The 27839-nt window shown below is 43.4% G+C and overlaps 1 protein-coding gene across 4 annotated transcripts in view; it reads left to right on the forward strand.

Annotated features, from left to right (window-relative positions):
- The window catches only part of DVL1 (dishevelled segment polarity protein 1), a 95932-nt gene that overhangs the window by 21727 nt on the left and 46366 nt on the right, over positions 1-27839 (forward strand). For all 4 annotated transcript variants that reach the window (XR_011559720.1, XM_070759196.1, XM_070759195.1 and 1 more), the window contains exons 2-3: positions 13680-13749; positions 25462-25583. Coding sequence is in view for 3 of the 4 variants with exons in the window: in XM_070759196.1 (XP_070615297.1) it covers positions 13680-13749; positions 25462-25583 (192 nt within the window). In the remaining variant the exon portion in view is untranslated. The remainder of the gene's footprint in view (positions 1-13679; positions 13750-25461; positions 25584-27839) is intronic.

Genomic DNA, 27839 nt, shown 5'->3' on the forward strand with positions numbered 1-27839 from the left:
AGAAATTTTGGGTGGAGTCTTTAAGAAGAGATTGGACAACCATTTATCTGAAATTATTATTATTATTATTATTATTATTATTATTATTATTTATTAGATATGTATGCCGCCCCTCTCCGTAGACTCGGGGCGGCTCACAGCAATGATAAAAACAATATACAATGACAAATCTAATAGTTAGAATCTAAGTTGTACTGTATAGGGTTTTCTCCTTGACTAAATTCTAGAAGACCCCTGATTCCAATTCTGTTAGTTTATGATTCTGTTATGATTGTTTATTTTGACACTGTTGTTTTGAACAGTACACTGAGCACAAACCATAAAAACTGGAGCCATACAGCATGCTAAACTAAAGTCAAATTTACAGTATATCCTTTTGGTTTAGCACAGTGTCCAAACTGGGTTTATTTATATCTTGGTTTATTGCTGTTTGATGGACATACATTATATAAAACCAAAATGTTCGGGTTTTTCATCTGCATTTTAAAAAGCAGAAGTATTAATAGCTGCCTTGAAGCTTTCAAAAATAACGAAAACAACAACTTAAATATTAAAGTCTGTTAATTCCATTGCTTGTTTTGTGAAAGGAGCTTTATGCGCAGAGTGGAGGTTTGTAAGTAAAACAAATATCCTGCAATTATTGATTTTTTTTCCCCCTATGACTTTAATTATCTGTGTGTGGCTTTCAAAAAAAAGGAGTGGAAGATCATTTTTCTTTCTACGCAGCCACATTTTGGATGAGCCTGCGAACATTACTTAACCCTGAGAGAGGAAACGCTGCCAAAAATGCAAACTTTCCCATCTGCTAAATATCATCTTGGCATAACCATCATTCCCTGGTTTCGGTGGAATAAACCATCCACTCTGGGTCAGTTTTTTCTGGAACGAATAAAAGAATGCATCGTTCCCGGTATAACTTGGCATCATAAACAATGATCTGGGCTCAGCAAGCAACGGAGGTACAGTGGTACCTCTACATACAAACTTAATTCGTTCTGTGACCAGGTTCTTAAGTAGAAAGGTTTGTAAGAAGAAGCAATTTTTCCCATAGGAATCAATGTAAAAGCAAATAATGTGTGCGATTGGGGAGGGTGGAGGCCCTGTTTCCTCCCAGGAGATTCCTACAGAGGCCCCACAGAGGCTTCTCCCCGCCTTTTCCGGCCCTGTTTCCTCCCAGGAGATTCCTAGAGAGGCCCCACGGAGGCTTCTCCCTGCCTTTTTCGGCCCTGTTTCCTCCCAGGAGATTCCTTGAGAGGCCCCACAGAGGCTTCTCCCCATCTTTTCCAGTTACAGTTTCGGAGGCTTGGGTTTGTAAGTGGAAAATGGTTCTTGAGAAGAGGCAAAAAAATCTTGAACACCCGGTTCTTATCTACAAAAGTTCGTAAGTAGAGGCGTTCTTTGGTAGAGGTACTACTGTAAATGCTAACCAATTATTTATGGAGTGGTTGGTTCTCCATGGTTAAAAAAGCTGAAAAGAAAGAAATCTCCTTTGCCGCATTTGTTTTTCCTGCTGATGAATTATTTTCGGCGTCAGGAAATTTCTCCTTAGTTCTATTTTGGCTTCTTCTGTAGCCGTTTTTTGCATCTTTCAGCTTAGGCTTCCATCCTGGACTTTACCAGTAACATTTCATCCAAGGTCTAATCGAGGTTTATGTTTCACAATCTGCCAGATGAGTGGAGTCCTGCCCCTGGATCTGAGTCTGCAAAGTTTAGAGACCTTGTTCAGTTGGCAAATTCATGGAGAATTAAATGCTGTACGATATCCCCATGGAAGAGAAGGAGGAGGGGAAAAGGCAGTGGTGTGTCAGTAATGGGGTGCTCCCCGGATTTAGGGAGGGTGACCCCGTTTCGGTAGCAGAAATGGAGCTGCATGCGCAGCTCCAGCTGACCAGTGGTCGGGCGTGTGCGCCCGGCGTGAGATTTGCTTCCAGTGCATGTGCAGAAAGCAAAATCTCACACATGGATGTGCATGAACACAAGATTGCAACAATTTTCACTGAAAATTGCCAAAATCTCACTCTCATGTACGTCCTTGCGCAAGATTTGGCTTCCGGCTCATGTGTAGAAGGCAAATCTTGTGCGACAACGTGCATGCCCGCTTGCCAGACGCTTGCACAACCATGCCGGTCTTCAGGACCATTTCGGTAGTGGTGAAAGGTAGGAACCCCCGCCTGGTCAGCATGCCACATCACGTGTTGTGGGTCTCCTGGTGGGGGAGTGGGCAGCTTAGCTTCCTGCGCCTTTCCACCCCTTCTTTTTCTTTCCTGCAAATTTCAGCCCCTCCGCCACAACATCGGCAAGATTGATTGTGTCAATCACTAATGGGTTTCTGTTAAGGTATTCATGAACTGGGGGAGCCAGTGGTAACAAGGTCAGCCAATGAATAGGCATAGCAACTGAGTCAGTCAATGGGAGCTTCTGAGTCTTTGCAGAGAATTGAAATTGAAACTTTAGCTTAAGGCTGGGCGGGACTCAATCAAGTCTGGACTCTCTGCCCACTCTGTGCTTATCTGCTTTGCTGAAATGAAACTAAATGAAACTCTTCTGCCTGTAACTGATTGAAGAAGAGTGGTACTTGTGGTATTATAAATATATATATATATATATGTTTATGAAGTTTATGAATCTAGCTGAATCAGTCATCTGTGTGTGCTTCTGGTTTTGATTTTGCAATGAACTTTTAATAGTTCCACTTACCTTTAAATAATAATAATAATAATAATAATAATAATAATAATAATAATAATAATAATTTATTACACTTGTATGCTACCCCTCTTCGGAGACTCGGGTCTCACAACAACAATAAAAACAATAAATGTACAAATCTAATAATTAAAACTATGACTAAAACCCATTATCTTAAAAACTATCAATTACACAATCATAAACACACATAACTCTTAATGGTCAGGCCCCATGCCTGGTGACATAGATAGGTCTTATGGCTCTTGCGGAAGGGGAGGAGGATGGGCCGCCACAGAGAAGGCTCTCCCCCTAGGCCCCGCCAGACGACTTCGTCTGGTTGACAGGACCTGGAGAAGGCCAACTCTGTGGGACGTGATCGGCCCCTGGGGTTTGTGCGGCAGAAGGTGGTCCCTTTGCTACTGGCTTGGCGATGTGCGTGCGCTGCTTTTGCACACAACCTTCTGTGCAAAAGCAGATAATCCGTGATGACGTCCGATGGGTGGGCAGAGCCTCCCGGTCCTGCTGCTATAGGTTTGCCCGAATTGGGGCGAGCCAGTAGCAACCCACCATTGGTGTCAATCATAGATATTAGAAGAAGGTTAGGGATGGGAAAGAGAAAGGGACAAGGAGAAACAGGCTCCCTATTGAAAGGGAATCGACTTTTACCTCCTCTTTGCTCTCGGTGCTTGTGCTTCTATCTCCACCTGCTGTTGTTTTCAAGAAGAAAACTTTCTGAACAAAAAACCCCCTAGGCCGCAGGCAGAATACGCAGAGGAAAAAATTTTAACGGGAGGGGAAGAAGGACGATTGTGCCTGTTGCAGCAGCTGGCCTTCCCGAGACGTAATCGCTTTTCCCAAGCTTGACCGCCTGACAATGAACAGGTTCTCCTGAATGTTGGCTTTAACGCCCCATTGTTTCTGAAGAGGCCTTGGGTCTGTAGTGGCTGTAGCCCGAGACAAAACTCTGCATAGCCTCCGGTGCTGTTGGCGTTCAAGTCGTAGCAAAGATGGCTAGTCTGGACTCTTGGCCAGCATTTGGATGCCAGGGCAGTTAGGCTTGGTCAGCCTCAACCTCCTAATGCCGTGATGGTAAAACTATGGCACAATATCAGACGGCACGCGAGGCGTTGCCCTCTGTCAGCTAGCCAACTGATTTTCGACCTTGGCGAAGGCTATTTTGCCCTCCAGAGGCTTTATTTATTTGTTTGTTTGTTTTGTCATGTACATATTGGTGGTTTACAAAGATATAATATTTATAGACATGGTACCAGTAAGAGAAATGGTGAGAAATGGCTCATTTTCACCCTCTGAACTTAGGAACTCGAACAGGCAAATATAAAAAACGAGCGACGCCAGGTAAACAAAACAAGAATATATTTTTTTCAATTCAGAAGGAGCGCCATCCACTCCCAACATTCCAAAAAGCTAGGAAACATTTGCGAAATGAATTTAGGGTGACCAATGTGGCAAAAACTGCCCCCTTACTAAGGTTTCATTAGCTACTCCCCTTGTATTCTAACCCTTGAATTCTGGCTGTTAGCCCCTTCACAGAGAAAATATTGTGTCTGACATGTGGGGCGTATTTGAGGCACCTTATGTCAGTGCATTTATTGGCTATGGAAAATCTCCTGGAATCGGTGGGTATTGAAGCTGAAAAAGGGCACATTTGGAGCAGAGAACTGAGTGGATATGCCAGTGGTGGTGAACTTATGGCATGGGGGCCACAGGTGGCACATGGATCCATATTTGCTGGCACATGAACTGTTGCCCTAGCTGAGCTCCAGCGTGCATGTGTGTGCCGGCCAGCTGATTTTTGGCTCACACAGAGGCTCTGGGAGGGTGTCTTTGGCTTCCAAAAAGCCTCCCGGGAGATGGTGGAGGGTGTTTTTACCCTTCCCCAGCTCTAGGAAAGCCTTTGGAGCCTAGGGAAGGCGAAACATGAGCCTACTGGGCCCATCAGAAGTTGTGAAACAGGCCGTTTCCCACTTCCAGAGGGCCTCCAGGGTGGGGGGAGCTGTTTTCACCCTCGCCAGCCCTTAAGAACATAAGAACATAAGAAGAGTAGATGAAATTGACCTGTCTGTAAATAGAATATAATTCTTTATTGGCCAAGTGTGATTGGACACACAAGGAATTTGTCTTTGGGGTGGATGCTCTCAGTGTACATAAAAGAAAATATACATTTGTCAAGAACAGAATAGAATAGAATAGAATAGAAATCTTTATTGGCCAAGTGTGATTGGACACTGTTGTGGTTGGCTCTGGCCCAGCTCCTACCCCAAGGAATGTGGAGGTGGATGTGGGGAAAACATCCACATGCCACAGGCCTGTTTTTCTCCCGATAGAATCTCCCAACAAAGGCTCCTCTGACGAAGGAAGCGTGAGTAGCAGGGAAGAAGGGAGTTTGGCAGACAGCCCAGGAGGAGATCAATCCTCCTTATCATCCCTGGATTCTGAACAAGAACGTATGATGGACCCACGCATGCGTAGAGTGATGCATAGGAGAGAGAACAACTGAAGGATTATTACAGGAGATAACTGAGGCCACCTGTGGTTGGGTGGGGCTGCTGTAATTAGTGCTACAGATAAAAAGAGCAGCATGCTGGTTTAGCCTTGCAGAAGTTTATCTGATTCATAGTTTTGTCAAGATTGTGGTTTTGCGGTTTCCCAGTTCAAGACTGTGTGTGGCCTTTCTGGACTTTGGAATTGGACTCAATTTCCCAGTTACTGGGTGAGAAATTGGATTGCATTTAACCCATGCCTTGTGTGTACCAGAAAATCTCTTTGACATTTAAAAAGGGAGTTTTTTCTGCTTTTTTGTTGATAAAGACTTTTGGTTTTCTTTCTATCATGTGGTGTGTGTCTTTTTGGACTAATTACCCTGTAATTACGGGCGGTTGGGAGGACGCCGGCAGAACAGACACACAAGGAATTTGTCTTTGGGGCGGATGTTCTCAGTGTACATAAAAGAAAAGATACATTTGTCAAGAACAGAACAGAATAGAATAGAATAGAAAAAAATAGAATTCTTTATTGGCCAAGTGTGATTGGACACACAAGGAATTTGTCTTTGGTGCAGATGCTCTCAGTGTACATAAAAGAAAAGATACTTTTGTCAAGAATCACGAGGTACAAGACTTAATGATTGTCATAGGGTACAAATAAGCAATGAGGAAACAGTCAATATTAATAAAAATCTTAAGGATACAAGCAAGACGTTACAGTCATACAATCATAAGTGGGAGGAAATGGGTGATAGGAATGATGAGAAAAAACTAGTAGTAATAGTGCAGACTTCATATTATAGTTTGACAGTGCTGGGGGAATTATTCGTTTAGCAGAGTGAGGGCATTCAGGAAAAAACTGTTCTTGTGTCTAGTTGGTGTGCGGTGCTCTGTGGGCAGTGAGCAAGTAAGGAAGAGTGGTGGATCAAGAAAGATTTTAAAACTGATCAGGAAAGACTTCATGAACTCAATCTGCATAGTCTGGAGGACAGAAGGGAAAGGGGGGACAGGATCAAAACATTTAAATACGTTAAAGGGTTAAATGAGGTTCAGGAGGGAAGTGTTTTTAACAGGAAAGTGAACCCAAGAACAAGGGGGCACAATCTGAGGTGAGTTGGGGGAAAGATCAGAAGCAACGTGAGAAAATATTATTTGACTGAAAGAGTAGTAGATGCTTGGAACAAACTTCGAGCAGACGTGGTTGGCAAATCCACAGGAACTGAATGTAAACATGCCTGGGATAAACATAGATCCATCCTAAGATAAAATACAGGGAATAGTATAAGGGCTGACTAGATGGACCAGGAGGTCTTTTTCTGTTGTCAATCTTCTATATTTCAAAGGAAGGAAGGAAGGAAGGAAGGAAGGAAGGAAGGAAGGAAGGAAGGAAGGAAGGAAGGAAGGAAGGAAGGAAGGAAGGAAGGAAGGAAGGAAGGAAGGAAGGAAAGAATTGAAACATGCCTGGGATAAACATAGATCCATCCTAAGATAAAATACAGGGAATAGTATAAGGGCAGACTAGATGGACCAGGAGGTCTTTTTCTGCCGTCAGTCTTCTTTGTTTCTATGTATGTTCCAATACTCCCAGCAGGCGGGGTTCTAACTTACCACCGCTATTGGTGTGATGCATGCGCAGCTCCTGGTGACTGGCTGGCACGCATGTGCTTCGGAGTGAAATTCAGCTTCTGTGCATGCGCAGGAAGCAAACTTTTAGGGGAAGACCTGCAGGCGCACGAGATATCAGCCTTTTTTTTTGTTTCGGTGCATGGGCGGAAGCAAAAAACTGCCGTAAATCGCCAAAATCTCTGTCGCGTGCGTGTCCCCTTGCAACATTTTGCTTCCTGCGCATGCGCAGAAGTCAAATCCCGCTCCGACGTGTGCACCCGCCTGCTGGTCACCCATAGCTGCGCGTGCAACTCCATTTCTGCTACCGATGCAGCGTCTCCCCCCCACACCAATTCCGGTAGGAAACTGAGACTGAATTTTTGGAATTTTTGGGGTGTTGCTGATACAGGAAAGGAACGACGGTCCCAGTGAGTGGATCAGGGAGTGTGTTTTTTGACTGGACCCCACTTCTCTTCTCTTTCCTGCTCCCAAAACTCCCCATTTGATGCCCAAATTCTACCAACTCTGGCTTACATGGGCCGCTCTGCTTTTCTTCTCCATGAAATTCTCTTTGCTATATTGGTCTTTTCCTTCCCACCTTGCCAGAGAAAGGTTTTCATAGCTAATGTGAAATCCTAGAGGTGATTGCCTGGCCTCAGGGCAAAAGCAACTCTTTGCTGTTATCTGACAGATTTGAATAATAATAATAATAACTGCTTTGGAAGGGTGTTGGGTTTTTGCTTTTGGAGCTTGTTAATGGCACGGCCTGTCTGAACATGAAACCTGAAGGACAGCATTAGGATAGCTCAGCCTGTCCCAAAATGTCCTTTATTTCTCAGCTCTTCCATGGAGGAGGAGGAGGAGGAGAAAAGAGAAAGAAAGAAAAAGAGAGAGAGAGAGAAAGAGGGAGAGAAAGGAGAAAGAGGAAGAGAGAAAAAAGAGAGAGAAAAAAAGAAAGAAAAGAGAGAGGGGGAAAGAAAAAAGAGAAAGAAAGAAAGAGAAAGAGAGAGAGAGAGAGAGAGAAACAGAGAGAGAGAGAAAAAGAAAGAAAGAAAAGAGAGAGAGAAAGAAAAAAGAGAAAGAAAGAAAGGAGAGAAAGAAAGAAGAGAAAGAAGGACAGAAAAAGAGAGAAAGAAAGTGAGAGAGAAAGTAGAAAGGAAAGAAAGAAAGAAAGAAAGAAAGAAAGAAAGAAAGAAGTGGGAGCTATTTTAAGAACTAGATGTCCTCTTGGCTTGCCTGTAATTGCTACTAAAAGAAAATGAAAGTGGAGCTGGCAGCCACAGGGGAACACTTTGCCCTAAGCCCCTTACTTGTTAAATGGCAGAAATTGAATTGATGGCTGGTTGGAGTTTTTTTTAAGCCTCTTGAGTATTATCCTCCCCTTTCCATCACGGGCGGGGTGAGGACTGATGGTCTCTGGAGTTCCACATGTACTGCCAAACCTCTTGCAAGTCACACACCCCCAAGTGTTTTATATTTTGCATTATGAAGCCAAGAAATGAGAGATTCATTTGCAGGAGTTTTCTGCAGCGCTTCAAATTCATTCACAAAACAAGGATGGGTAACCTCAGTGGAACCTGCCAGTTTATGAAATACAGTGGTACCTCTGCCTCAGAACGCCTCTACTTACGAACCTTTCTAGATAAGTCCCGGGTGTTCAAGATTTTTTTGCCTCTTCTTAAGAACCATTTTCCACTTACAAACCCGAGCCTCCGAAACTGTAACCAGAAAAGGCAGGGAGAAGCCTCCCTGGGGCCTCTCTAGGAATCTCCTGGGAGGAAACGGGTGGAAACAATGGGGAGAAGCCTCCATGGGGCCTGTCTAGGAATGTCCTGGGAGGAAACAGGGGTGGAATAGGCGGGGAGAAGCCTTTGTGGGTCCTCTCTGTTCTGTCGGGCTCTCTGGTAGAATCCTCCCAAAAATTCACAGGTACAAATTTCAGACACACACACATTTGAAAATTCAAAACAATGTTCTTTATAATGAAAATTCACTTAAACCAAGCCCTCTTTTGGTATAGCAAAGAGCACTCGTCTCCAAACAAACTGGTAATTTGTACAAGTCTCTTATCAGTTCTGTGATACTTAGATTGCAGCTGTGAGGCAATTCACAGTCCTTCTTCTTTCACAAAGTGAAACACACTTTGCCCTGGTTTAGTTTCAAAGCGGGGGGGGAAATCAGCACACAAAAGGTCAAAGTCAGTAAAGCAGTCACGAAACTCAATGATCAGATAATCCTCCACAATGGCCAAACCCACAGGCTGCTATTTATAGCAGCCTCACTAATGACCACAGCCCCACCCAACCACAGGTGGCCTCGTTTTCTTTGATAATAATCTCTCAGTTGTTGTTGCCTATGCATCGCTCTCCGCATGCGTGGCTGTATCATTAACTCTTGTTCTGAAACCAAGGAGGAGAGCGATAATTGATCTCCTTCTGAGCTGTCTGCCACACTCTCCTCCTCCCTGTCACTCATATCTTCTTGGTCAGAGGAGCCTTCATCAGCAGATTCCACCGGGGGCAAAACAGGCCTGCAGCATGTGGATGTCTCCCCCACAGCCACAGTCCTTGGGGCAGGAGCAGGGCCAGAGCTAACCACAACACTCTCTAGGAATCTCCTGGGAGGAAACAGGGCCTCCACCCTCCCTGTGGTTTCCCCAATTGCACGCATTATTTGCTTTTACATTGATTCCTATGGGGGAAATTGCTTCTTCTTACAAACCTTTCTACATAAGAACCTGGTCACAGAACGAATTAAGTTCGTAAGTAGAGGTGCCACTGTGTTACTTTTAAGTTAGCTAGCATTTGTCTTTGAAAAATGGCAATATGCCAAGTTGAACTCTGTTCCTGGCTTTTCACCACCTTCTTCCATCACCATTTCTAATTCCCGGTTTAGTTTACATCAGGGGTGTGAAACTCAAGGCCTGGGGGCTGGATCTGGCCGATGGGGTGCTTTAATCCGGCCCAGTAGCGAGTTCCTACCCATGTGGTTGACGCCATTGCACTGGAAGCGAAAATTGAGCTTCGTGCGCAATTCTGCGTCTCCGGCATTTCATGCATGTGTCCGAGTGAGATTTTGCTCCTGCACATGCTCAGGAAGCAAAATCCTGTGAGGGGACGCCCGCTTGAGAGAAATTTGGGTGATTTTTTTGCTTCTACGCATGCGCGGAAGCAAAAAAATTGCCAAAATCTCCCCCCACTTGCATCCCCTCGTATGTGCATGCGCAGAAACAAACGCTCACTCAGACACACAAGTGTGCACGCCGCAGATACGAAACTGCGCATGTAGTGCACTGTTAGCGTCGGGAGCAGTAACCCCCACCTGATCTGGCCCATGGGGCTTCCCTGAAAACTGTGAAGGACTCGGCTGCGTGTGAGACCCTCCCAAACTCTGTTTTCACTGGCAAAGGGTTGCAGGAGACCATCACAGCCGAAAACGGAGCTCAGGAGCCCATTTTTCTAGCAGAGTGCTCGGGCGAACACAGGTGCCCCCCCGACGTGAGTGATGTCGAGCTGGCCACGCCCACCTTAGCCATTCCCGCCCCACCCCTCAAAGTCAAACACAACCCTGATACAGCCTTCAATGAAATCGAGCTTGACACCCCTGGTTTATGTCATCAGATTTCCTGGTTGGTCTCGCTTTAGCTACTTTAATATGCATACTAAAGGCCTTCAGAACAGCAAGCTTCATTTGTCACCTGGTGACTGTTACTTCTTTTCAATTTTTTAAAATATAGCTCAAAAATTTATAATAATATACAATAAAGGCAGGGAAGAAAAGTGTCTTAAAAGTCTGTCTGTCTGTCTGTCTGTCTGTCTGTCTGTCTGTCTGTCTGTCTGTCTGTCTATCATTGACCTATCTATCTGTCTATCATCCATCATCTATCTATCTATCTATCTATCTATCTATCTATCTATCTATCTATCTCATCCATCCATCCATCCATCCATCCATCCATCCATCCATCTATCGTCTGTCTGTCTGTCTGTCTGTCTGTCTGTCTGTCTGTCTGTCTGTCTATCATTGGTCTGCATTGGTTGCCGATCAATTTCCGGTCACAATTCAAAGTGTTGGTTATGACCTATAAAGCCCTTCATGGCATCGGACCAGAATATCTCCGAGACCGCCTTCTGCCGCACGAATCCCAGCGACCGATTAGGTCCCACAGAGTGGGCCTTCTCTGGGTCCCGTCAACTAAACAATGTCGGTTGGCGGGCCCCAGGGGAAGAGCCTTCTCTGCGGCAGCCCCGACTCTCTGGAACCAGCTCCCCCCAGAGATTAGAACTGCCCCTACCCTCCTTGCCTTTCGTAAACTCCTTAAAACCCACCTTTGTCGTCAGGCATGGGGGAACTGAGATATTTCCCCCGGGCCTATATAATTTATGTATGGTATGTTTGTATGTATGTCTGCTTAATAATGGGGGTTTTAAAATATTTTAATTTTAAATTGTAAATTATTAGATTTGTCATAAACTGTTTTATTGTGTTGTGAGCCACCCCGAGTCTACGGAGAGGGGCGGCATAGAAATCTAATAAGTAAGTAAGTAAGTAAGTAAGTAAGTAAGTAAGTAAGTAAGTAAGTAAGTAAGTAAGTTAAGTAAGTAAGTAAGTAAGTAAGTAAGTAAGTAAGTAGATAGATAGATAGATAGATAGATAGATAGATAGATAGATAGATAGATAGATAGATAAAATTTATTTATTTATTTATTCATTCATTCATTTATTTATTTATTTATTTATTTATTTATTTATTTTAGTCTGTCTGTCTATCCATCCATCCATCCATCCCAGCTTCCATTTTAACTTCATTGCCTCACGGAAGGGTTTTCTATGTTATTTTGCAACCACAAATGTCCACATTCAAGTAAATTTCAAAGAGATTCTAGCTTGTTTTGGTCATTCGTTTTTCCTCAAAAGTTGCACTGTATTTCTGTTCATTAGGAAAAAAATGGGCTATTTCCGTTCCCCCTAATCTCCTTTTTTTTATTCCTTCTCCTTGGGATGGAAGACCACCAGGAGATCCCGGCCCGTAGGCTCGCCTGAACGCTTGATCTGGAAGATCCTCTCCCCTCCTTTGTGCTGGACTTGACCTTAGGGGTCTTTGTGTTGAGAAGAGATGCCGAGTCAAAAAAAAAAAAAATCTGAGAAGGGAGACTGGGTCAGAAAGTTTTGTGTTCACCGAACTGGGAGAGAGAGTTTTATCTAGGAAAAAGCCTGACGGTTCTGATTTCACCACGTCGAAACCAAGCCTCCCTGGGTGATGCCCAGACACGAGGGCCATGCCTGAAATTGTGAAAAGCCGCTAAGGGCTAGAGCTGCCTGCTTGATCAAGTTCAGCCTCCTTATCACTTAAACGTCAGCTCAGTTCTGCCTGGTTGCTCTGCAGGAATTCCTCTCTGCCCAAGGCGGGTGGCGCTTTTTTCTGTATGGGCCTGCACAGATTTGCCACTTGCCCCAGAGAGTAGAATGAAGTGGAAAGAGATAAATAAACTTGCTGCTGTGCTCTCCTCTGCCGGCTTCTTTCCCACACTGCGTTTTCACCTTTTTGCAGCATCCTTCCCCCTGGAGTGGGGAGGGAGTGGAGATTTTGCAGGATCCTCCTGGAATCGTAGACTTGGCTCACTTGCTTGATCTAGGTGTACCTGCTCGTTTTTATTTTTTATTTACGTGTTTGTTTTGCAAGTACGTATCGCTAGGGCTTTCCCAAGTATGCCAATGTTTCACCAACACTCCGCAGTCTGCATTGGTTGCCGATCAGTTTCCGGTCACAATTCAAAGTGTTGGTTATGACCTATAAAGCCCTTCATGGCATCGGACCAGAATATCTGCGAGACCATCTTCTGCCGCACGAATCCCAGCGACTGGATAGGTCCCAGAGAGTTGGCCTTCTCCGGGTCCCGTCGACTAAACAATGTCATTTGGCGGGACCCAGGGGAAGAGCCTTCTCTGTGACGGCCCTGGCCCTCTGGAACCAACTCCCCCCAGAGATCAGAATTGCCCCCACCCTCCTTGCCTTTCGTAAACTTCTCAATACCCACCTCTGCCGTCAGGCATGGGGGAATTGAAATATCTTCCCCAGGCCTATATAATTTATGTATGGTGTGTTGTGTGCATGTTTTTAAATTATGGGTTTTTAACTTCATATTATTAGATTTGTATTGTACATTGTTTCTATCACTGCTGATAATAAATAATAAATAAATAAGTAAAATAAAGATATAACAATACAGTCTGAAAATAGGTAAAGGAACACGAGTCATGCGGTAAGGAATGAGAGTCGAATGCTTGGCTGCATAGCTAAAGGTATCACAAGCAGGAAGAGGGAGCTTGTGATCCCGCTGTATAGAGCACTAGTGAGACCACGTTTGAAATAATACTGTGTCCAGTTCTGGAGACCTCACCTCCAAAAAGAGATGGATTAAATTGAACGTGTCCAAAGATGGGCTACAAAACTGGTGGAAGGTCATCAGGAAAGACTTCATGAACCCCATCTGTAGAGTCTGGAGGACAGAAGGGAAAGGGGGGACACGATCGAAACATTTAAATAGGTTAAATAAGGTTCAGGAGGGAAGTGTTTAAATAGGAAAGTGAACCCAAGAACAAGGGGGCACAGTCTGAGGTTATTTGAGGATAAGATTAGAAATAACGTGAGAAAATATTATTTTACTGAAAGAGTAGTAGATACTTAGAACAAACTTCCAGCAGACGTGGTTGGGAAATCCACAGGAACTGAATTTAAACATGCCTGGGATAAATATAGATCCATCCTAAGATAAAATACAGGAAATAGTATAAGGGCACGAGGTCTTCTTCTGCCGTCAATCTTTTATGTTTCTGTTTATATTTAAAATTTCCTCCCCCCCCCCCTTTCTTTCGTTCCAGGGTGGTGAAGGAAGAGATCTCGGATGACAACGCAAGACTCCCATGTTTCAACGGCCGTGTCGTGTCCTGGGTACGTGGAGTCACTTTCTGCGTGGTGGTGGTGGGGAATAGACATGGTTGGGAAGGAGTGGTGTGTTTGCAAAATAAGGCCCGAGTCTTACGTGCATCTCATAACCTGTACAAGAAGAAGGAAAATGCATGGGAGAGAAAACAGAAATTTTTATTGGCCAAGTGTAATTGGACACACAAGGAATTTGTCTCTGCTGCAGATGCTCTCAGTGTGCAGTAAAAGAACATATTTTTATTATTATTTATTATTATTTATTAGATTTGTATGCCGCCCCTCTCTGTAGACTCGGGGCGGCTCACAACAACAATAAAACAATATACAACAAATCTAATAATTTAAAAGTCACTAAAAAAAACCCTTATTAAAAAGCAAAAACATACACACACACAAACAAACATACCATGCATAAATTGTATTTATTTTATTTATTTGTTTGTTTGTTTTGTCAAGTACATCTTGGGGGTATGTAAAGATATAATAACAATCATATACATGATACTAGTAAAAAAATTAAAAAAGAAACATTAGGACAGGGGACGGAAGGCACACTGGTGCACTTATGCATGCCCCTTACTGACCTCTTAGGAATCGGGAGAGGTCAATAGCAGAGAGTCTAAGGGTAAGGTTTTGGGGTTTTGGTGAGTCTGGTAATGAGTTCCAGGCATCAACTGCTCGATTACTAAAGTCGTATTTCCTGCAGTCAAGTTTGGAGCGGTTCACTTTGAGTTTGTATCTGTTGTGTGCTCGGGTGTTGTTGTGGTTGAAGCTGAAGTAGTCGTTGGCAGGTAGGACGTTGTGGCAGATGATTTTTATGGGCGTGTTTAAGGCGACGTAGTTCTAAGCTTTCTAAGCATAGGATTGTAAGTCTAGTTGCGTAGGGCAGTGTTTCCCAACCTTGGGAACTTGAAGATATTTGGACTTCAACTCCCAGAATTCCCCAGCCAGCGAATGCTGGCTGGGGAATTCTGGGAGTTGAAGTCCAAATATCTTCAAGTTCCCAAAGTTGGGAAACACTGGCGCAGGGTATTCGTTGCGAGTCCCAAAGACAAATTCCTCATGTGGTTGCAAGAATGAGCTGTTCCCGCAGCCACAGGCTCCGTGGTTCAAGGGCCTCATAGGTTTTACAAGTTCCTGTTTGGTTTGATGATGAATTCTTGCCTTCGTGTCCTGTGGCGAGCCCCCCACCCCCCACTTAGCCCCCACCGCACGGTCCGAATTCATTGCTTAATTGCCTTCAATGGTTTTGCAATTTCGATCCCTTCTTCTTCTTCTTTTTTCTCGGCTGAAAAACCATGCTCGGATGCCCTGCTGAGGCGGACTTTGTTTGCCGAAATGCCCCTTGTCTATCTCGGGGCGGCATGCCGGCTGAACACAGGTTGCGCACAGTGGGTTGGCCATTGTAGGCAATTTTCTGTTTCATCGGCTGCAATAACGGGATGTCAATTTTTTTTCCCCCTTGGGAAAAACCCCACCTGATTCGCCGCTTTGGCACTCGTTCCTGATTGGTCGAGGATGATGTCATGGGTTATTTTTTTTTCTTCTCTCTACCCGACAACCGCATCCCGCCAGGCAGGGTGGTACTCCCGCCCGCCCTGCGCAAGAATCGGTGGTACAATTCTCCTTTTCGTGTGCATGGTTTCTTACACGGATAAAAAAATCTGTTTCGGCCTGAGATTGTTCTGAAAAAAAAAAAAAAAAACCAGCCAGGCAGAAGGATGGGTGCAAAAACAATTGGCAAGCAATCCATCATAGAGTAACAATGACTTTCTCTGTATAGAAGGAAACACATGCAAATAATAATAAATACTTTATTGTTATTCTAGTGTATACACAGTACACTAATCCCTCGCTGCTTTGCGGTTCATCTTCTGTGGATTCGCTACTTCACGGGTTTTCAAAGGGGGCTTAAATCCATTAAATCCATTGAAAATTTTAAATCCATTAAAAATTTATAAAATTCTTCTACCGTACTACTGTACTCTATTAAAGAAACTGGTAGGATATCACATGTACAGTGTTCCCTTGACTTTCTCGGGTCCGACATTCGCGAAAAGTCTATACCACGGTTTTTCAAAGAATATTAATTAAAAAAATACTGTGTAGGCTTTTTTCTACACCACGGTTTTTCCCACCTGTGTCGTCATAGTTATTGTTAATAAATACAGTGATACCTTGTCTTACAAACTTAATTGGTTCTGGGACAAGGTTCTTAAGGTGAAAAGTTTGTAAGATGAAACAGTGTTTCCCATAAGAATCAATGGAAAAGCGATTAATGCGTGCAAGCCCAAAATTCACCCCTTTTGCCAGCCGAAGCGCCCGTTTTTGCGCTGCTGGGATTTCCCTGAGGCTCCCCTCCATGGGAAACGCCACCTCCAGACTTCTGTGTTTTTGCTATGCTGCAGGGGAATCCCAGGAGGGGAATCCCAGCATCGCAAAAAACAAGCACTTTGCTTGCAATGGAAGTCCGGAGGTGGGGTTTCCCAGCGAAGGGAGCAACAGTGAAATCGCAGCATTGCAAAAACACCGAAGTCCTCGAAATCCCACCTCTGGACCTCTGTGTTTTTGCGATGCTGCGATTTCACTGATGCTCCCTTCGCTGGGAAACCCCACCTCCGGACTTCCGTTGCCAGTAAAGCATCCATTTTTGTGCTGCTGGGATGGAAGTCCGGAGGCGGGGCATCCCAGCGGCGGCGGTGGGTTTGTAACGTGAAAAGAGGCAAAAAAATCTTAAACCCCGGATTTGTATCTCAAAAAGTTTGTATGACGAGGCGTTTGTAAGATGAGGTATCACTGTAATTATATTAATAATTATCAGGATCATTAAGTATCTTCTTCAATGGTGAGTATCAGTAATAATGGTGAGTAATAATCTAAAGGTTGTTAAGGGAATGGGAAATTGTAATTTAGGGGTTTAAAGTGTTAGGGGATGTCCTGCGATACTGTTCATAGCCATAAATAGTGTAATTACTTCTGCATGTCTGCTTCGCGGAAATTTGACTTTCGCGGGCGGTCTTGGAACACATCCCCCGTGAAAGTCAAGGGAACACTGTAGTTCCAGCTGAGAAACATTATAGAATGACTGTTTAATGCAAAGGGTGGGTTTTAAAAGTCCAAATATTCGCTGAATACATGTAAACATTTCTTTTCTCTACTTCACGGAAATTCGTTTTTCACGGGTGGTCTTGGAACGCATCCCCCGCGAAAAACGAGGGATTATTGTATACACATACAATGAAAGTCACAGGACGCTAGAGACCAGTCCCAACACACATACCAATCCAAATATAAATAAATGAATGAATGAATAAATGCCCCGCCCACCACAAATACCCCACCCTGAACCACTCAAACCACCCAATACCACTCAATATATGTAGTTTCTAGAACCGCTAAGTTTATAGTCAGGGCTGTTCAGATGAGAATACGTTTTATAGAACATATTGGGGTGGCATGCAAAGGAGATGAACTCACTTAAGAATATTTTAAATCAGTATCTTAGGTTTGTTTAGTAAAATCCTTTGCACGAGTTATATTCTCATGTTTTACTACTCAATGTTAGCATATTATACTGCATTTTAACTTATTATTTATTCAAATTCCCTCTATTTTAGCCAATTTTATTGTATTTTAACCAGTCACAGTTTTATGACGACCGATGTGGTCCTTTTCCTCGCTTTGATATGGTCGATTGACTAATCAAATAAAGTTGATATATTGATATATTGATACTTTAGCATGGTGGCCTGTTATTGATTGATTGATTGGATTTTTATGCCGCCCCTCTCTGAGGACTCGGGGCGGCTCACAACATATAATAAAACAATACATAACATTTTGGGTCCAATTAATTAAATATATAATCTAAAACCTAAAAACCCTAAAAAACCCAGTCATTTCCCATTCAATCAGTTTCTCTCATTCCATTCATCGGTCTGGGGGCAAGAATCTAATGGCCCCAGGCCTAGCGACATAAGTGAGTCTTGTGACCCTTGCGGAAGGCGAGGGGGGGAGGGCAGTGCAAATCTCTGGGGGAAGCTGATTCCAGAGGGCCAGGGCCCCCACAGAGAAGGCCCTTCCCCCATGTCCCGCCAAGCAACATTGTCTAGTGCAGTGATTTTCAACCTTTTTTGAGCCGCGGCACATTTTTTACATTTACAAAACCATGGGGCACATTGAGGGGGGGGCGGCTAAAAAAAGATTGGACAAAAAAATTCGCTCTCTCTCTCTCTCTTCCTCCCTTTCGCTCTATTTCTCTCTCCCTCTTCTTTTCTCTCTCCATTCCTCTTTCTTTCTTTCTTCCTTCTTTCCTCTTTGCTCTCTCTCTCTTCCACCCTCCCTCCCTCTATGTCTTTCTCTCTCCCACCTTCCCTCCCTCTCTTTCTCTCTTGCTTTCTTTCTCTCTTGCTTTCTTTCTCTCTCTTGCTTTCTTTCTCTCTTGTTCTCTTTCTCTCTATTGCTTTCTTTCTCTCTTGCTTTCTTTCTCTTTCTCTCTTGCTTGCTTTCTCTCTTGCTTTCTTTCTCTCTCTTGCTTTCTTTCTCTTGTTCTCTTTCTCTCTATTGCTTTCTTTCTCTCTTGCTTGCTTTCTCTCTCTCTTGCTCTTTCTTTCTCTCTCTCTTGTTTTCTTTCTCTCTCTGAGCTTTGCGGCACACCTGACCATGTCTCGCGGCACACTAGTGTGCCACAGCACACTGGTTGAAAAACACTGGTCTAGTGGACGGGACCTGGAGAAGGCCGACTCTGTGGGACCTAACAGGTCGCTGGGATTCATGAGGCAGGAGGTGGTCCCGGAGATAATCTGGCCCGGTGCCATGTAGGGCTTTATAGGTCATAACCAACACTTTGAATTGCCTCCAGAAACCAATTGGCAGCCATTGTAGTCCGCGGAGTGCTGGAGAGATATGTACTTGTCTGGGCAAGCCCATGGCTGCTTGCACAGCTGCGTTCTGCACAATTTGCAGTTTCCGAACGCTCTTCAGTGGCAGCCCCATGTAGAGAGCATTGCAGTAGTCGAACCTCGAGGTGATAAGGGCATGAGTGACCGTGAGCAAAGACTCCCTGCCCAAACGTTCTATAGAGATTTGTCCCTTAGAGCTGATCTTTATCTTCTACAGCCTTCCTGGTTAGCTGCAAACCCAGGTTTCTGATGTCTTAAGCCTAAATGTAAACCTCGATTTAATCTAGATGACCACTTCTTGTAAAAAATAGAAACATAGAAACATAGAAGATTAACGGCAGAAAAAGACCTCATGGTCCATCTAGTCTGCCTTTATACTCTTTCCTATATTTTATCTTAAGGATGGATCTATGTTTATCCCAGGCATGTTTAAATTCAGTTACTGTGGATTTATCAACCACCTCTGCTGTTTGTTTGTTTGTTTGTTTGTTTGTTTGTTTGTTTGTTTGTTTGTTTGTTTGTTTGTTCCAAGCATCTACTACTCTTTCAGTCAAATAATATTTTCTCATGTTATTCCTGATCTTTCCCCCAACTAACCTCAGATTGTGCCCCTTTGTTCTTGTTTTTACTTTCCTATTAAAAACACTTCTCTCCTGAACCTTATTTAACCCTTTAACATATTTAAAAGTCTCGATCCTGTCCCCCCTTTCCCTTCTGTCCTCCAGACTCTACAGATTGAGTTCATTAAGTCTTTCCTGATAGGTTTTATGCTTAAGACCTTCCACCATTTTTGTAGCCCATCTTTGGACCCATTCAATTTCATCAATCTCTTTTTGTAGGTGAGGTCTCCAGAACTGAACACAGTATTCCAAATGTGATCTCACCAGCACTCTATACAGCAGGATCACAGTCTCCCTCTTCCTGCTTGTTATACCTCTAGCTATGCAGCCAAGCATTCTACTTGCTTTCCCCTACCGTCTGACTGCACTGTTCACCCATTTTGAGACTGTCAGAAATCACGACCCCTAAACCCTTTTCTTCTGAAGTTTCCACTAGCACAGAACTGCCAATACAATACTTAGATTGAGGATTCCTTTTGCCCAAGTGCATTATTTTACATTTGGAAACATTAAACTGCAGTTTCCATTGCTTTGACCACTTATCTAGTAATGCTAAATCATTTGCCATATTACAGATGCCTCCAGGAAATTTTTTTTAAAGCGCCCAATTTTCTTTCGAGGATTAAAATCGACCCCAGCTCTCATAAAATCATGTTTTATATGGTTTGACTCCGTAATGGGCTGCTCCCAGTGCGGGCCACTCTATAGAGTGGTAGTAAATTCCGGGATGCGTGCACAGCTGCGTGCCCCCAGCTGGTGTGCGTGTGCCCCCACATGAGATTTGGCTTCTGCGCATGAGCCCAAAGCCAAATCTCATGTGAGGCTGCTCGTATGAGCGAGATTTTGGCAATTTTTGCCGATTTTCTGCTTCAAAATCGTGTGCAAACCCTCACACAAAATTTGGCTACTGCTCATGTGCAGGAGCTGAATCTTGCGCCCGGATGTGCGTGTTCCCGCACCCGCCACCAGGAGCACATCAGTAGCGCTGGTGGTGGCCAGCCTTTCACTGGTTTGACTTTTGCCCTTTTTAAACATCCCCTACAGCGGGCAAATTTTCCCAAGGCCTTTGCTTTAAAATTCTCAATTTTGTTCAGTATAGTTATTAAGTTTGATTTTTTTTAAAAAATCTCTTTAGAAATTAGAATTGGCAAGTCTCCAGATCTTTTAAAAGACATTCTTTTACCCACATCTGCGGTGTATTTTAAGAACCAATGAAAACTAGATATTTTTTTTAAAGGGCATGCGTAGATCTTGGCTCACTCAAGTGAACTGTTTCTGATCTATATTATTTATTTATTTATTTATATTTATTTGTTTTGTCAAGTCCGTATTGGTGGTATTCAAAGATATAATAATATTCATATACATAATACTAGTAAGAGAGAAACTTTAGGACAGGGGACGGAAGGCACACTGGTGCACTTAGGCACGCCCCTTACAGACCTCTTAGGAATTGGGAGAGGTCAACAGTCTAAGGGTAAAGTTTTTGGGGTCAGGTGATGATACTACAGAGTCTGGTAGTGAGTTCCTTGCATCAACTACTCAGTTACTAAAGTCGTATTTCCTGCAGTCGAGTTTGATGCAGTTTTCTTTAAGTTTGTATCTGTTGTGTGATCGTGTGTTGTTGTGGTTGAAGCTGAAGTAGTCGTTGACAAGAAGGACATTGTAGCAGATGGTTTTATGGGCTATGCTTAGGTCGTGTTGAAGGCAACGTACTTCTAAGCTGTCTAAACCTGGGATTGTAAGTCTAGTTGCGTAGGGTATTCTGTTGTGAGTGGAGGAGTGGAGGGTTCTTCTAGTAAAATAGTAAATTCTAGTACATCCTCTAGAAGATTACTCTTCTAGTAATAACATTGTTGTTGTTGTTGTTATTATTATTATTATTATTATTATTATTATTATTAATTATTTTAACAATACAGCACAGCAAACGAGATCACTCTGCTGGATTTCGTATTTCATCACCAGTCGGGCACTTCCCTATTATTATTATTATTATTATTATTATTATTATTATTTCAACAATACAACACAGCAAACGAGATCACTCTGCTGGATTTCGTATTTCATCACCAGTCGGGCACTTCCCTATTATTATTATTATTATTATTATTATTATTATTATTATTATTTCAACAATACAACACAGCAAACGAGATCACTATGCTGGATTTCGTATTTCATCACAGTCGGGCACTTCATCATCATCATCATCATTGTTATGTTTTATTTTAATATTCGATTTGTTTCACTGTTATATTGTTCCTATTACTGTTGTGAGCCGCCACGAGTCTTCGGAGAGGGGCGGCATACAAATCTAATTAATTATTATTATTATTATTATTATTATTATTATTATTATTATTATTATTATTATTATTATTATTTCTGGGCTTTCCTTCTCCATAGACTAAGTTATAAAGCCTTGGGGGTTTTTGTCCCTTTGAAAATTAGAATTGGCAAGTCTCCAGATCTTTTAAAAGATATTTCTTTACCCACATTTGCAGCATATTTGTAGAACAACAAAAACTAGATTTTTTTTTAAGGGTGTGTGTAGATTCTTGGCTCGCTAAAGTGAACGGCTCCGATCTATGTATTTTTCCCTCCGGTCTTAGATTTTTCCCCCCACCCTCTGCACTCTCTTGTCTTGTTACTCTTTTAATGAAAATGTCATTCACACCCACCTCAAAAAAAAAATCCCACCTACACTAAATTCTGACTCCCTCTTCGGGGGAAGCGTTTTCCTGTTAGTAACCTAACAGGGAAGGAATAAAACAAAACACATGTAACATTTGCATTTTTCTTTGATTTCTTCCCCTCCCTCCTTCTTTTAATTCATGCAAACCTTTTCATCAGCAAAAGCGATGCCAGAGGGGGTAGATGGTCCCCTGGTATTTTTCCACGCCATTCTGTCAATCAACCTTTCTGACATTTCTTCCTGAGGAACGTTTTCCCCTGCGGACCAACTCAGGGAACACCAATTTTGCGCCTTCTGTCACCGGCTGGGGTGTTGTTGTTTTTTTGCCTTCGGTATTCTATTTAGCATTTCCTCGATTTATTCTTTCAAATTCTCCATCTCTCCTATATCTTCTCTTCTATCCCTATATCTTTTCTTCTATTCTCTCATTGACATATTTTAGTTCTGTATTTTCTCTTCTATTCTTTTTTTGACATATTTTACTTCGAGTGCATCGAGTGCATCCTCGAGATCATCCAAGGGCATGGGTTGAGGTATCATCAATATGCCGATGATACCCAGTCGTACATCTCCACCCCATGTCCAGTCAATGAAGCAGTGGAAGTGATGTGCCGGTGCCTGGAGCCTGTTGGGGTGTGGATGGGTGTCAACAAACTCAAACTCAACCCAGACAAGACGGAGTGGCTGTGGGTTTTGCCTCCCAAGGACAATTCTATCTGTCCGTCCATTACCCTGGGGGGGGAATTATTGACCCCCTCAGAGAGAGTCCGCAACTTGGGCGTCCTCCTCGACCCACAGCTCACATTAGAGAAACATCTTTCAGCTGTGGCGAGGGGGGCGTTTGCCCAGGTTCGCCTGGTGCGCCAGTTGCGGCCCTATTTGGACCGGGAGTCATTGCTCACAGTCACTCATGCCCTCATCACCTCGAGGCTCGACTACTGTAACGCTCTCTACATGGGGCTACCTTTGAAAAGTGTTCGGAAACTTCAGATCGTGCAGAATGCAGCTGCGAGGGCAATTATGGGCTTCTCTAAGTATGCCCATATTACTCCAACACTCCGCAGTCTGCATTGGTTGCCGATCAGTTTCCGGTCACAATTCAAAGTGTTGGTTATGACCTATAAAGCCCTTCATGGCACCGGACCAGAATATCTTTGGGACCGCCTCCTGCCGCACGAATCCCAGCGACCGGTTAGGTCCCACAGAGTTGGCCTTCTCCGGGTCCCGTCGACTAAACAATGTCGTCTGGCGGGACCCAGGGGAAGAGCCTTCTCTGTGGGGGCCCCGACCCTCTGGAACCAGCTCCCCCTGAGATTAGGATTGCCCCCACCCTCCCTGCCTTTCGTAAGCTCCTTAAGACCCACCTCTGCCGTCAGGCATGGGGGAACTAAAACACCTCCCCCTTGCCCATGTTGTATTGTTGATTGATTGACTGTGTGCCTGTTTTTATATATATTGGGATTGTTTTAGGAAATTACTAATTTTAAATTGTAATTAGATTGGTGGGCATTGGATTCTTATTATGTACTGTTTTTTATTATTGTTGTGAGCCGCCCCGAGTTTGCGGAGAGGGGCGGCATATAAATCCAATAAATCTAATTTAATCTAATCTAATCTCTATAACAGTTGTTCTCAACCTTTCTAATGCCGCGACCCCTTAATACAGTTCTTCATGTTGTGGTGACCCCCAACCATAAGTCTAGTGCCAGTTCTCCCAACAGAACTTTTGATTGGTAGGAGAGTCAGAAGGACATCCCCACTGTAAACGCCTGATTGGTCGGATTATAAAAATATGTTCCAAGGGGCCAGAATAGAAGCTTTAATTCCTAACACCATGGGAAATTTGTTTTTTCCCATGGTCTTAGGCGACCCCGGTGAAACAGTCGTTCGACCCCCAAATGGGTCCCATCCCCAGGTTGAGAACCACTGCTCTATAACCTTCATTGTGTATTAATGTGTTTAGGACAAAATAAATAAATGAATGAATAAATAAATAAAAATTTGGGACAGGCGCAGGCTTCGCGGAGAGAGGAGAAACACAGCTATAGTGTGAACATGTGAAAAAAAAAGAAAAGGGCTTGCTTTGGGAAGAAAATTTGTTAGCGTGAGAAGATAAATGGATACGAGTTGAGACCCAGAATAGCTTCCTTTTTTTTTAAAAAAAAGTATTTTTAATTTTTTTAAAAAAGTAAAAAAATATTTCTTTAATTCCCCCCCCCCCCCAAGTTTCCATCTATGCATATACTTTAAAACATATCAAAATCAGTTTTAAGCATAAAACATATCCGAAAAGACTTAAGGAACTCAAACTGTATAATCTGGAGGACACAAGGGAAAGGGGGAACACGATTGAAGCATTTAAATATGTTAAAGGGTTCAGGAGGGAAGTGTTTTTAATAGGAAAGTGAACACGAGAACAAGGGGGCGCAATCTGAGGTTAGTTGTATAGAAGCAATGTGAGGAAATATTATTTGACTGAAAGAGTAGTAGATGCTTGGAACAAACTTCCAGCAGACATGGTTGGTCAATCCACAGAAACTGAATTTAAACATGCCTGGGATAAACATAGATCCATCGTAAGATAAAATACAGGAAATAGTATAAGGGCAGACTGGATGGACCATGAGGTCTTTTTCTGCCGTCAATCTTCTATGTTTCTATGTTTCTAAAACCATACATAATAAGATATTTTTATCCAATCTATCATGAGTCAATATCCTATTTTAACACCTGTTTTATATTGCTGTTTTTTCTCCTTTCTTTACACTCCCCTCCCTCTTTCTCCATCTCTTCCTTTTACCTTCTTTCTCCTTCTCTCTCCCTTCCTACTTCTCTTCTCTTCTCCCTTCCCTTTCTACTTCCTCTTTCTCCCTCTAAATCAGTGGTTCTCAATCTGGGGTTCGGAGCCCCTTTGGGGGTCGAATGACCATTTCACAGGGATCACCTAAGACAATGAGAAAAGACAAATTTCCCCTGGTGTTAGGAACTAAAGCTTCTATTCTGGCCCCTTGGAACATATTTTTACAATTCGACCAATCAGGTGTTTGCAGTGGGGGTGTCCCTCTGACCTTCCTGCCAATCAGCTTCAAGCTCTGTTGGGAGAATTGGTGCTCGACTTATGGTTGGGTGTCACCACAACCTGAGGAACTGTATTTAGGGGTCGCGGCATTGGAAAAGTTGAGAACCACTGATTTAGAGGATTTCCCATTTGCCATGTCCACTCTGAAGATGAGGCAATGAGAATGGAGATTCCTGTTTCGGGGGGGGGGGGGGGGTGTTTGCTAAAAAGTGAAAGGAAGGGGAAGGAAAGGAAAGGAAAGGAAAGGAAAGGAGGAATAATGAAGGGAAGGGAAAGGAGAGGAGAGGGAAGAGAAGAAAAGGGAGAGGGAAGAAAGAGAAGGAAGGTAGGAAGGAAAGAAAGAAAGAAAGAAAGAAAGAAAGAAAGAAAGAAAGAAAGAAAGAAAGACAGCCTCATTGACTTCACCTCCTTGTCTTGCAGCTGGTCCTGGCCGAGAGCTCCCATTCGGACGGCGGATCGCAATGCGCGGAAAGCCACACCGATCTTCCTCCTCCCCTCGAGCGAACCGGAGGCATCGGAGACTCCCGCCCGCCTTCCTTTCAGTACGGTTCGATTTTAAATGTTTCGACACAACGCTCATTCTGCCGCACACCGTTTTTAACATGGGCATGTTTTCCAGAGGGTTTTTTTAAAAATAAAAATAAAAATTGAAGAATGTGGGGGATCTGTGGAAGGGTTGATCTCTCCACTTGCAGCAGCTGGAATGGCTGCTGGTCAGGGAAGGTGGGAATGGCAAGCCAGCAATAGCTAGAAATCCTCAACTTGTCCACTCTTTGCTCTTCTCCCTGAGATAGGATAGGGAATAGGATAGAGAATAGAGTAGGGTAGGGTAGGGTAGGGTAGGGTAGGGTAGGGTAGGGCAGAGCAGAGCAGAGCAGAATAGAACAGAACAGAACAGAACAGAACAGAATAGAATAATTAAATGAAGAATAAAATAGAAATAGGAAAGAAATAGAATAGAAAAGAAATAGACAAAACAGAATGGAATGGAATAGAATAGAATAGAATATTGGAATGAATAGAATAGAAGAGAACAGAATAAGAAAAAGTAGAACAATGAAAGGAAGAACAGAGTGGAGCAGAATAGAATATTGGAAAGAATAGAATGGAATGGAATGGAATGGAATGGAGGGCAGGACAGGACAGAACGGGACAGGATAGAATTCTTTATTGGCCAAGTGTGATTAGACACACAAGGAATTTGTCTTTGGTGCATACGCTCTCAGTGTACATTAAAAAAAACCATTAAGAATCATAAGACACAACACATAGTGATAGTCATAGGATACTAAATAAGCAATCAAGTCATACTAGGAAACTAAACAAAATGATATAAATCGGGAAGATACAAGCAACAAGATTATAGTCCTAAGTGGGGAGAGGGGGAGCTAGGTAATAGGAAGAATGAGAAGAGTAATAGTAAATGCAAGTCTTAGTAAATAGGGTTGCTAAATAGGATGCAAATATGGCTTTGTGCAGAGTCATATTTTTTTCCCGGCAGAGAAAAAAGTTTCCTACTCAGGTTCTTGTCTGACTGCCTCGGTGAGAGGAGGGGAAGGCGTCGCCTGTCAATCAGATAGTGAGAAGCGAGCAGGAATTCCTTTTTAAATCACAGGCGTCACATAACCATCAGACGCAGGTTTAATATCCACCGTTGTGCAAATTGGGTGTCCCCGTTGCGAAAACTCAGGGGTTGAAAGAAAAAACCAAACCACTGCCATTAAACAAATCGCTGCAGGCGATAAGCTAGTCACCTGGTTCTTAAGCGAATTCTCGCAAGGGGACGTGTGCGGGTAGGAGATTTTTGCTATCTTTTTTTGCTTCCGCGCATGCTTGCTCAGAAGCAAAATATTAATAATAATAATAATAATAATAATAATAATAATAATAATAATAATTTATTAGATTTGTATGCCGCCCTTCTCCGAAAAACACGCTAGGATGTACATACACACACCTGAAGCTGCACACGCAGGTCATCTTTTGTTACTGGTGCGGTGTCCCTTACCATTCCAGTAGGAACCCACTACTGGCTCCATCATATTTCCTCATCTTAGCTTTCTGGGAGACTTACGTTTGTCTCATGATCTCCGTCTCTCTCCTCCTTTCTTTCCTCCCCTGTTTAATATTTTTCCACGGTGTCTCTTAAGGGTTTGCTATCTGCACTTCATTTCTCCTGCTCTGGGCTGTGTGCTGTTGTTCGGTGCAAAAAATCCACATGTGCGCCGGGGTCATGCATTCCCCCCCAATATTGGGTTCCTACCTGGATAGGAAGGGGGGAACGGTGCACCGGTAGCGGAAATCGATCTGCGCACTCACGTCAGAGTGAGATTTGGCTTCTGCGCAGGCGCAGGAAGCAAAATCTTGTGAGAGAATGCGCATGTGCGATTTTGGCAATTTTCTGTGATTTTGGGGGGTGATTTTTCGCTGAAATCTCACCCGCTTGTGCATTTTCTCACGAAATTTGCTTCCTGGGCATGCGCAGAAGACATATCTTACTCCGACATGCACATCCACCCATCCACTGGTCATCCAGAGCTGCGCACACATCAGCACCGGCGGCGGTAAGTTGGCCCGCCCCACTATTTGCGAAGCATTGGTTTAAAGAGTGGGATATCCTAACGCAGGGGCAGGCAAAGTTGGTTCTTCTATGACTTGTGGACTTCAACACCCATAATTCCTGAGCCAATCGTGCTAGCTCAGGAATTCTGGGAGCTAAAGTCCACATGTCATAGAAGAGCCAACTTTGCCTGCCCCTGCCCTAACCGATCAGAAAGTTAAAAATAATAGCAATCATA

This window comes from Erythrolamprus reginae, chromosome 8 (assembly GCF_031021105.1).
Source record: "Erythrolamprus reginae isolate rEryReg1 chromosome 8, rEryReg1.hap1, whole genome shotgun sequence".
NCBI lineage: Eukaryota > Metazoa > Chordata > Lepidosauria > Squamata > Dipsadidae > Erythrolamprus > Erythrolamprus reginae.